General features: G+C 38.8%; 1 protein-coding gene across 2 annotated transcripts in view; it reads left to right on the forward strand.

Moving 5' to 3' along the window:
* MAEL (maelstrom spermatogenic transposon silencer) overlaps nt 1–11,950 on the forward strand; it is a 55,455-nt gene that overhangs the window by 41,218 nt on the left and 2,287 nt on the right. Inside the window, exons 9-11 of one of the 2 annotated variants that reach the window (XM_045298155.1) lie at nt 4,072–4,134; nt 4,795–4,927; nt 6,302–6,337. In XM_045298155.1, coding sequence (XP_045154090.1) covers nt 4,072–4,134; nt 4,795–4,927; nt 6,302–6,337 — 232 coding nt within the window. The remainder of the gene's footprint in view (nt 1–4,071; nt 4,135–4,794; nt 4,928–6,301; nt 6,338–11,950) is intronic. The other variant, XM_004706755.3, reaches the window with a different exon arrangement.

The following is an 11,950-nucleotide window of genomic DNA, read 5'->3' on the forward strand; positions in this document are numbered from 1 at the left end:
GGTGTAGGCAGTGGGTGCTGTTACGCAAAAACCGCGATAGAGTGAAGCCGCGGAAGTCGAAGCGCGAAGTGGCGAGGGTTCACTGTATATTAATATATTTAACATATATACATGCCTATACCTCTATAAATTGTTTTTTGTTCTCTAGTTCTTTTCTCTATTTTGCTTTCCTCCTGTCCCACTATCATTCAACCTTCATTCCAGCTCTCAGTAATTCCTCTCGGCTACATTGCACTTGATCAAACCCCACCAGACATTTTATACCCTCCTCGCCATCGATTTTAGATCCCTGTTCACTTCTCTCTGGATTTTTTTTACTCCTCCCTGTCTTCCCCCCCACCTCCCCCTCTCCCCTGTTCCCCTGGAACTGTCAGTCCCATTGTTTTATCCTCAGTGTTATTTATCTTGCCTGTCTTCTATAAGTAGACATCTCTTTTGACTCATTTTTAACTTGCTCTAGATTTTATTCTCTCAGAGAGAGGTGTTTCTGTTGTCAATTTTGTTTATTTGTATGATTTCTTTGTATGAAATCCAGGGTAGGTAAACTTACAGGAAGAGCAACTGCATTAACAGTAGCTTGCGGTTATGACAGGGAAGGTTTCAAGGAGAGGAGAAGCTAACAATGATAGACGCAAGAATGAAGAAGGTGTTCCAACATGAATTGTGGTGGTGATTGCACAACTCTTTTTTGATGTCGTTAAGCAATTGAATTGTATGATATGTGAGTGCTAGGTCAGTAAAACAGTTTACAATATTTTTGCAGCCTCAAAACCTGGAAAGCAGTTCTGTGCTGCCCCAAATGGTCACTATGAGTTGGGATTAACTTGATTGGAGTAGATTGTTGTTGATGATGTTATTGGCTACAAGGATGTCAAGGCTTGAAGGGGTAAGGTAGGGTTAGCAGTTGACTGTTAGCTAAAAGTTTGTGGACACATACCCAGAGAGCACCTTGAAATCCTGATAACCTGCATCAATGAGGTCACAGGTTTGAAAGCCCTACAGAGCAGTTTGCCTGCACACACGGTTCACCACTAGCTGGAATCTATTCCACATCAGCTAACAATGTAGGGAAATCAAACAAGGTTGCAACTTGTTAAGTCAAAGGCAGAATCTTAGCTGCTGGAATATAGAGGGCTTTCTTCAGGGTACCAGCATCCACTCTTGCTGCCTAGTTCTTCAAGAACCATTCACTTCTTTGTACAGGATTGGGGAAGTTGACTATTTTTATAAAAGAAATTCAACTTGATGTCTTAACCCCTGTTCCCTGGGTCGAAACATGTCCATGAATTGAGAGCCTGTCCGGGTTCTGACATACAGATCTCCCTCTTGCTGTGTCCTGTTTCACACTTGCTAAAAGCTATGACTTGCTCTGTCCAGCTTCCCATGGATTTGTTACGTTCTCTCCATGGAATGCTTCTCTTTTCTTGATTGTGGAATCTGTTGTCATATTCTTTAACTTAATTTTTAGTATCATGGAAATGAGATAAATTTATGCATGTATAAATGCAATTTTTAAAGTGGTGGGAAAGTGGAATTAAAACCTAAATATAAAATATATAAAACTTTATTTCTGGACATGAACCCCATCTGAGATAATTTTGTAAGTGATGATACCAACCGTTTAGTCCATCCCTTAAAGACCTTGGAGTCCGTGTTAGTGATGTCTTTTACAGTATTAACTGGGAAAAAAATAGGCACCCTTTAAAGATGTCTTAAGATAAGGAAACAAGTCAGAAGGAGCCAAGGTAGGACTGTAAAGTGATGCCTAATGGTTTCCCATCGAAATGTTCATCGCATGGCCTTTGTTTAGTGAGAAGAATGAGCAGGAACATTTCTGGGGAACAGGGAGCCGGACTCTGGTGAAGCTTCTCCAGGTGCTTTTCCATAGGATAGCAGTGGTTTATAAATGCAAAGCAGTTAAAAGGAAGGGTTGTCTTTAAAAAGAAGCATCTTAGCCCTAAAGTAGGAGGAAGAGAAATAATTGGAGCCTTTTGAAGCAAAGGTAAAAGAGATATAAAGGCTGTATGTCATTTGAGTGAATTAGTGCTGAGGCTTTGGGAGTACTCAGTGAACTAACACCAGTTGCCTGGTGTTAGGACTTCAGAGCAGATTTACAGAAAAAGAAACCTGAGTAAAAGCCAATAAAAAACACTGTTGTTTTTGTAGTAACGTTGTAGATTTTGAGGCCTTTCCCTGAGAGCAAGTGTCTTGTTTTGTATTTTTGTTGTTTTCTAGCTTTAATGCTAAATAAACTATGTTATTAGTTTTTTTATTGCTTTCCAATTCAAGTCAGATTTTCAATGGAAAATGTGTGTGTAAGGTAGATAACTCTTGGGGTTCAAATTTGAGCAAGGTGCAAAAAGTGACCCTAAAGGAAGGACCAGGTAGAACTGTCCCTGTGGGTTTCCAATTGTGAAACGCTTTATGGGAGTAGAAAGCTCCCTCAGAGCAGCTGGTGGTTTCCAAAAAGTAATGTGGGGAAAAAAACCCTGTCTTTTCATTCTGTTTTCTGTGAACTCTTGAATTAACCTGAGAGAGACACATACGCACACACAACATTTGGCTGCTTCATATCTTCACATCAACTTCTCAGTATGTCTTTCCTACTCTCCTTATCTAAAAGGTCACTTTCTTCAACAGGTAATAGTCTTTTCTTCATTATTTTTGTGTTAGAATTTCCCACTGTCTAACTTAACTGTATTATACTAACATGTCTTTTTATCTCTCTTTTCCGCTAGATCATAATAAGTATTTGTGGACAAAGATGTTTGTCTGTTTCATATACTACTGTGTCTGTGGATCCAAAAACAATGCCTGGAAAATAATAGGCAGTCTGTACATGTTTGGTGAACGAATGTGTAGTAACCATAGTCATTAATGTGGCTCTAGAATACGCTTATTGTTTCCAGGTAAAATTGCACTGTTAGGTTCATTTGTAATTCACCTAGCATCATGAATTTGCATCAGAAGTGGAGACATAATAAATCTGTTTTTTTAAAAATGGAACTCTATATATTGGTAAATAATCTTTTAAAAAAAGTTTTAATGACATATAATTTACATATCACATATCACACAATTTAATAGTTCACTTATATTAAGAGTTATGCATACCTCACCACAATCAATTTTAGAATATTTTCTTCTCTCTCATACTTATTGCTGTTAGCGCTCTATCTCCTCCCCATCTTCCCAGCCATTTCCCTAGGTAATTGTTAATCCGATTATTGTCTGTCTAGATACGCCTATCATGGATTTCATATACAGAAAATCGTACAAAACACAGAGGATGACAAAACAAAAAATTCATTCGAAAAGAAAGAAAATACTAACAGCTAAAACAACTTTAAAATGGTCCAAAAGTGAAATCAGATGATAAAGTGCTACATTTAACCTAACTACATCTTCCACAATTGACTTTACAGTATTCTCTGTCTGATAAAAAGGCTGTTCATATCCTTGGATTTTAGGTATGGTTAGAGGGGATTCAACGTAGGCGTAATCCATGTGGGGCCCTGCAAACGCATTTTGGACTTCTGCTGTCATCCATAGTCTTCTCCAAACCAGGTGTTCAGAATGTAAGCTCTGATAGCATTCTCTTCCTTGAAGTTGGTTTTTATTATTTACAATCCTTGCTAATGTGCTTCTTCTGTTGGATTTAGTTGATGCCTCGCTTAGATGGCTGCTTGTTTGGACCTCAGACACCTTTTAGGACTCAGACACAATTCTTTCTGATATCTGGCTACCAGTTTATTCACATTTTGCTAATAGCACCCATAGGTTCAGTGTCTCTTCAGAAGGATGAGTATCGAATAGGGTCATGTCATAAGAAGTAAGTGTTCTTAGATAGCGCTATGATCAAGTGTGATCCCAATCCATTTATATATCTGGTTTATGTATGTCTTAGGTTCATTTTAAAGATTTCATTAGAGTAACTTTGAGTAATCTTTTGAGAAATTATTTTTACTTAAACAGTTTCCACCTGGTATATTAGAAATCTGGCATATAAAAACCTTCACGCAGTGCCATCTCAGTTATGCTGAGGCATTCAAGTCCACTGTTTCTTGACAGGTGCAAGTGGCATGAAGAAAATGATATACTCTTCTGTGCTCTTGCTGTTTGCAAGAAGATCGCGTAAGTAAGAAAAAGGGGGTTTCTATGAGTGCTGCACTTCTGGTTTGGAGTCATTGGTGCCATTTTGCCTGCCACCGCTTTGGCAGTTGGGGAGAATCACTGTTCACTCCTATTTGAACAATTCTCTTTTAAAACAAATGTTGCTTTTTACTTCACATTACCTTTATTCTAAAGTCAGCATCACTACTTATCTGGTGTAGTTACCACCTGAGCCATTTGGGTGAGCCTTAAGCACTTAACTAAAATTTTCTTTCTAGAACTCCTGTAGACCCCTGAAGTTGCCTGCCATTAAAAACACCTCCTCCTTGTGATTGTGTTAAAAATACAGGCTCTTCTTCTCTACACTCAGGAGTCTAAGACTAAGGTCTCTGGGAACCCCTCTACATGGCAAATGATTGGGTGTTTATGGTTGTAGTTTTACTGTGTTCGGCCCAATCCCTGCTGTAAACATTTGGCCATCCTGGTTATTCTTGTTCCAACCCTCTAATATCTGTGTTTTCATAAGCACTAATAATTATTTCTGTCTCTTCTCTGATTCTCTAAATTTTTGTATTTCCTGTCTTTAGAAGCTTTATCTTTTTTTGTTTGTTTTTAATGTGAATGCATTGCACCAAATTAGATAAGGTTCCATAAGTGACCTTTTCTTAATTCCTCTTAAAGGTACTGCATCAGTAATTCTCTAGCCACTCATTTTGGAATCCAGCTCACAGAGGCTCATGTTCCACTCCAAGATTATGAGGCCAGTAATAGTATGACACCCAAAATGGTTGTGTTGGATGCAGGACGTTACCAGGTAAGGAGCTGCTGACTTTGGGGAGCTATTGATTTCTTGGGATTGGCATAGTCAATGTGGCCTGGGCCAACAGCAGCTATTGTTTCATTCTCCACTTCCTTTAAACATTTTTATAAAACCCATCATGGAATGTCAAACAGTTCTTAATTTTGTTGGGGCTTTTATGTTTTAAAAATTTTATGAAAATTAAAATGAGCAGTGTTCATATAAAACCTACCCAAATAATTTATTTCTAAAATTAAACATCTGAATGCAGGTAATATAAATATTTTAAGTATTTACTTTAAAAGTATGTGAGAGCTGATTAAGGATGTGATTAAAAGCTCTCTACTTTCCTGGTCACCTTGTTTCTTCCCTGCTACTAACGTCTGAGTAGGTCTTGTTACACTACTAAAGGCACAGCAGATGTCCTCCAGTCAGAATTCTGGAATCTCATTTCCGGCTCTGCCACATAAAGGCTGCATTATCTTCTATATACGTTACTTGAACTTTATGTTCTGATCCCTTAGCTGCAAAACAAGAACAATAGTTGGATTTAGTGGCTGTTAGTATTAAATGCAGCAATCCATAAATATACCAAGAACTCCATCTTGTAATATAGTAGTTAATAAATAAATGTTATCATTAGAAAACAGTAAAACGGTGACTAGAACACCCCTAAATAGAAAGGAACTGTTGATACTCCAAGTCATTCATTAGCCACGTGAAAAGGGGCAGTCTCAAAAGGTGTTTATACAGTGTGACTCCATGTATATGGCACTCTTGAAAAGATAAAATTATAGTGATGGAGAATAGATCCATGGTTTCTAGAGGTTGGGGAAAAGGGATAACATGAAGGGAGTGTTTGAGGTTCTGTATCCTGATTGTGGTAGTTACATAAATCTATACATGTGTTATAACTCCATAGATGTATAAACCCCCCAAAAGTATGTACTCTTTCCTTAATTATTCGTAGCTCAGTAGTTCTCAGTTGGGATTGTTTTCATCCCTACGGGGCTTTGGAGAGTTTAGGTTCAGAATTTACCATGTGTGGTGGGGTGGTTTAGGTGCTACTGGCATCTAGTGAATGGAAGCTAGGAATAATGCTAAAGACCCTACGGTGTACAGGTCAGTCCTCCACAACAAAGGCTTGTCCAGTCAAAAATGCCAGTGGTGTTGAGATTGAGAAAAACATACCTTAGATACCAGAACTAATCTCAGGATGCTCCTTTCATTGTTCATATCTGTCACTCCAAAAAAGTCCAGGACTGCAAGAGCCCCCTTTTTTTCCCATCCTCTTTTTGTATGGATGATCACATTTCCCTGCTTGCCCCATTCCTGAAAAACCTTCTACTGGGTCTTCCTAGCCTCACTGTTTTGTTTTGTTTTTTTCAGGTGACATCTCTCATTTCTCATGAGCCTAGATTTGAGGTAATTGTTTCTTGCTTATTAATATTACAGTTTTCAGAGTTCACTCTACATAGGCTTCAAATTGTATACCATTCAGGTTGTATTACCTGATACCCTCTTTTTGAAGTCCATAGATCCCGGGATTGGCCCTCTATTCTTGGAGTTCCTTGCTCTGTGTTAGTCTGAGTAGACTAGAGAAACAAATTCATGGACGCTCCTGTGTACAAGAAAGAGCTTTATATACAAGAGCAGTTGAATATTGAGAAAACATCCTAGCCCAGTCCAGAAGACAGAGTCTCCCACCTCTAAGGAGGAATACAGGAGTTCCCAGAATCCTCAGCAGAAGGCCATACTCACACAGAGGCCTCATTGGGCTATGACCTGATTGAGAACCTGGACTCTACCTCTTCACTCTGATCCTCAAATTGACACCAGATTATGTAACTACCACATACTCTTAACAGTAATTTGTCCTGACTCTTTGTTTTAGTTTCCCCGTGGATAATTGTTCTAACACCTGACCTCTCAGTTCTTTGATTTCTCCATGGCACCTCCTCCATTATTTCAGGGTCAAGCATCTTCCTTGCTATTGTTATTTCACTCTAGTAAACCAGTGTCCACAAGTCTTTGACCCTGACTGGAAACTACAATTCATTTATGCCTCCTTTGTTTTATACTCCCATATAATTTCATACTTTCTTTCTCTGCAGACTTCTTTTACCTTATCTCTCACCCTTGCTCTAGCCATTACCCTTGGTGGCCAATTTCTCTAAGACAATAAAAATAATTGGGGTAGTTTTCCCACATGTCCCTGCCACTGCATCTGCATTCATCTATAACCATATACTCTCCCTTTACTCTGGTTTTAATGAGTGAAGGATCTATTTTCTTATTTAAGACCAGTCTATTTATATATCAGATCTTACCTCTATCTACTAAGGGACATGACTCAAATATGTTTCAGTTATTTCCTGCATCAGGGTTTCTCCCTTTCTGAATCATTTTCATCTGCAGCAAAAATGCTATGCTATAATTTTGTCTTTTGTTTTTATTTTTTTATATCGAGCCCTTTCCTGACCCTGTAATTCTCTTCTAAAGACTACCTATTTTTCTGCTCTCCTATTTAGCAGCACTCTGTAAGAGTACTCATTATTCTTTAGTTTCTCTCCTCCCATCTTGAACTCATTCCCAGATGGGTTTTGTCCCCACCACATCACTGAAACAGTTCATGTCATTGGGACCAGTTACCTCCACATGGCTGAATCTAACTGTCGGGCTTCTTTGAATTGGACCCAGCAGTAGAATTGACCAGTTGATCACACCTTTTTCCTTGAAACATTGTACATTTGGCTTCCAGAACAGCTTCTTATTTTCCTGCTATTCTCATTTGCCAAAGCTCCCAATTGTTTTTTGTTTGCTGGTTTGTTTCTGGCTCATATCCTCAATCTCAAATATTGGATTGTCCAGAGTTCTTAGACATGTTCTTTATAAATAAGAAGTCCTCCCTAGGACTTCATCTTTTACTCTAGCTTTATTGAACACCTATTTCTGATGACTCTTAAATGTGTACCTCTAAACTAGACCTTTACCATTAAAAGCCATCTTATATATTCAACTACTTCATGTCCTCTTGGCTATTTAATAGACAATTTACAGTTAACAATTTCAAAGCCAAACTCCTGATATTCCCTCAAAAAGGGAAAAGAACAAAAAAAACTTCCTTCACTCTTCCCCAGTTCATTAAATGACAGTTCTCTTCTTAATTGCTTAGGCCCAAAATCTTTAACAATCATCCTTCACACATTTCTCTAGCTTAAATTATACATAAACAGAATTCAATCATTTTTCACCACCATCATCTCCACAGTTATTATCCTGGTTCAGCCTCTGCAGCAGTGTCATACTTTCCTAGTTCTGCTGTAACAAACAACACCCAGATAGGAGCCTTTAAAGAGCAGACATTGTCTGTCTCATAATCTCGAGGCTAAAGATCTACATTAGAAAGGGAACCACAAGAGAGCTAAAGTCAATGGTGAGGAGGGCATAGACTGCCTGGTGGGGTTTGATCAAGTGCAGTGTAGCCAATAGGAATTACAGAGAGCCAAATGAAGGTTGAAAGAATAGTGGGACAGGAGGAAAGTAAAAGGACATAAAGGAAAGAACTAGGAGGCAAAAGACATTTATAGAGGTATAAACATAGGCATGTACATATATACTTATATAATGATAGGGATATATGTATATATACATATATTATAGCTTAAGTATTAAGGTAGCAGACAGACATTGGGCCTCTGCTCAAGTCCTCCCTCAACCCAAGAACACATTCTAATAGCATGGCATTCTGTGATAATAACCTGGCATTGTGTGATGCTCACTGCTCTGACACGATCACTGAAGACAAAATGGGTGCATAAGCTATAAGCTAATGTGAAGAAAGTTGATGGTGCCTGGCTATTGCAAAATATACCATCTGGGGTCTTAAAGGCTGGAAGATAAACAAGCGGCCATCTAGCTGGGAAGCAACAAAGTCTACATGGAAGAAGCATGCCAACTCATATGATCACAAGGGGTTGATGGGATCATGTATCAGGCATCAGAAGACCCAAAACAACCATTTCTATGTGAATGAGGGCGATTTGAGTGGAGACCCAAAGTCCATCTGTAGAAATTGGACATCCCCTCACAGAACGGTCACAAGGAAGGAATGAGCCAACCAAGGTGCAGTATAGAACTGATGAAACACGCAACATTCCTCTAGTTCAGTGGTTCTCAACCTTCCTAATGCCGCAACCCTTTAATACAGTTCCTCATGTTGGGGTGACCCCCCGAGTCATAAAATTATTTTCATTTGCTACTTCATAATTGTAATTTTGCTGCTGTTATGAATTGGACCACCCCTGTGAAGGGGTTGAGAACCACTGCTCTAGTTCTTTAGCGCCCCTCCCTGTCCCCCCATGACTCTAGGCCTGCCTTTCAGTTCTGGCTAGACCAGAGCATGTACACTGGTACAGATAATAGCTCTTGACACACCGGCCCCAGGATATATAAACCCCTCAGAACCAATGAGAGTAGCGATACCTAAAATAATTTATAAATTATCAGTGGTTCACAAGAGTGGGGGAGGGAGGGGAAGAAAGGGCTCAAGTAAAGAAAATGTTTTAGAAATGATGATGACAACATATGTACAAATGTGCTTGATGAAATTTATGTATGGATTGTTATAAGAGCCCCCAATAAAATGATTTGTTAAATTTTTTTTTTAAGATCCAAATTAGAGCCTCATCTGTGTCTGTTTCTTTTGGGGCCTTGCTCTAGTTTCTGGTGTCCAGTGGCAAGTAGACAAGTGCTCACATAGTGTATGTTGTATGTATGTGTGTCTCTGTCTATTCGGCTCTTTTTATAAGCTACCACTTACGGGAGGGGGTGGGGAGGAAGAGGAAAAATGAGAAGCTGATACCAATGATGAGAATGACGATGGCAACAAATGTACAGGTGTGCTTGACACAATGGATGTATGTGTGGATTGTGATAAGAGTTGTACAAGCCCCCAATAAAATGATTAAAAAAACCCAGACAGTTTAGGACCCACTCTGCCCTGGTATGATTTCATTAACAAAAGAAACCCCCTGTTTCAAAACAGGTCATATATACAGGTATAGTGGTTGGGTCTACAAATCGCTTTCATAAGGAACACAGCTCAGTCCATAACAAAGGTAGTCATCTAGTCTTATTTCCTCTCTGCTTCCCTCTAATCTATTGTCAGCATAGTAGCAAGTGTGACCCTGTTAAAACCTATGACTCCTCTGATACAATGACTCCTCTGTTCAAACTTCAACTTTCTAATCTCACTCAAGTAAAAGCCCAATTCTTTACAATGACTGACAATGTTCTACATGGTTTAACCTTTTGCTGCCTCTTGGACCTCCCACTCTGCCTTCTCCTCACTGCATCACAGCCTGTGAGCCTTCTTGATGTGTCTAGAGAAGGTCGGACATACGACGATCTGAAACTCTTCATTGACAGCAGCATTGTCCTCCGTCATACATTCATGACTTGTTCCCTTACCTTTGTTTTCAGGTTTTGTTTGTTTTGCATAGAACTCTGCCCAAATACCGTTTTGGGTGAGACTTCCATAGATAACTGTATTTGAAACAACTACTTTATTTTTCTCCTTGGTACTTGTATAGTATCTACCAGTAGTTATTTTGTTTATTGTTGGTCTCCGCTGACTAGCTTTTCAATTCCTTGAGGATTATTATGTTTCGTTTTGATTTTCATTTCTTAAAACAGGCTAGTAATTTTACCTGATAAGTAAATATTAATTAAGTGAATGAATAAAGACTGTATTCAGTGACAGGTAGTTTGTATACACTTTAACTTCATCATTGTAGTGAAAAGCATAGATTCTGAAGTCTGCCCCTGCAAGGGTTTGTAGAATTGTCTCAATTTCATGAGTTGTACTTGGGAAAGTGCTTAATCTTTGTTCCTTCATCGAAATAAAGGGTGCCTCCCTCAAAGGTATGAAGATAATCTATAATGATTACATAGTGCTTGATACTTAGTAAGCATTGAATAAAGATAGCTAATGCTATTATTCTTGCTTGCTAAAAGCAAGGAGGACATGAAGCACTTGCTGATGAAGAACAGGATTTCAGCCTTCAGTGTGGATTACAACTCAATGTGAAGAAGATCAGAGTTCTCACAACTGGACCAACAGAGAAAGCATCATGATTAACAAAATATCTAAGTTGTCAAGGATTTCATGTTGTTTGCGTCCACGGTCTATGTTTATGGAAGCAGTAGTTGAGAAATGAAAGATGAAATGCATTGGGCAAACCTGCTATGTAAGACCTCTTTAAAGTGAGGAACAAGGCTGTTCCTTTGAGGACCAAGGTGTATCTGCTCCACGCCATAGTCACTCCATATGCATGTGAAAGTTGGACGATGAGGAGGGAAGACTGCAGAAGAGTCGATGCGTTTGAACCGTGCTGGTGGTGAAGAATATAGTACTGTGGAATGCCAAAGGAACAAACAAACCTATCTTGAAAGAAGTGCAGCCAGAATGCTTCTTAGAAAGGAGGATTGTAGGGCTGCTCCTCACATACTTTGGACATGTAATTAGGAGATACCAGTCCCTGGAAAGGATACCATGCTTGGTAAAGTAGGTCTGTGATGAGCCCAAATGCTTTCAGTAACGGAAGGCATTTTAAATAAAAACTTAAAAACTTTTGTGGAGGAAATTCGTAGTTTGAATCAATTACTAGGACATTGTCTAAAAGGTGCTGGGTTTGGTGGGATACGGCTCATTTCTTCAGATTGATGTAGTATATGGACTTTCACCAGATGGCAGTAGGGGATAAAAGTGGGACAGCAGCTTCCCAATGAACTCCAGAAGTGCAAATGTAATGATGGTTTCTATATGTCTAATGGGTCATGAAAGGGTTACGCGAAGTTACTATTCTAACAATCCTCCAAAAAATATATTTTTAACATTTTAAATGACTTACGGAGATGGAAGTGACATTTAAGCTGAATCCTAATGTCTGTGAAATAACAAGTGACTTAAATTTTAACATAAGGAACTTGTTTATCTATAAAATTTAAGGTTGATCAGGTATTGAGGAAATATTT

Source organism: Echinops telfairi, unplaced genomic scaffold, assembly GCF_000313985.2.
Source record: "Echinops telfairi isolate 266 unplaced genomic scaffold, ASM31398v2 ScPeMD7_7424;HRSCAF=8462, whole genome shotgun sequence".
NCBI lineage: Eukaryota > Metazoa > Chordata > Mammalia > Afrosoricida > Tenrecidae > Echinops > Echinops telfairi.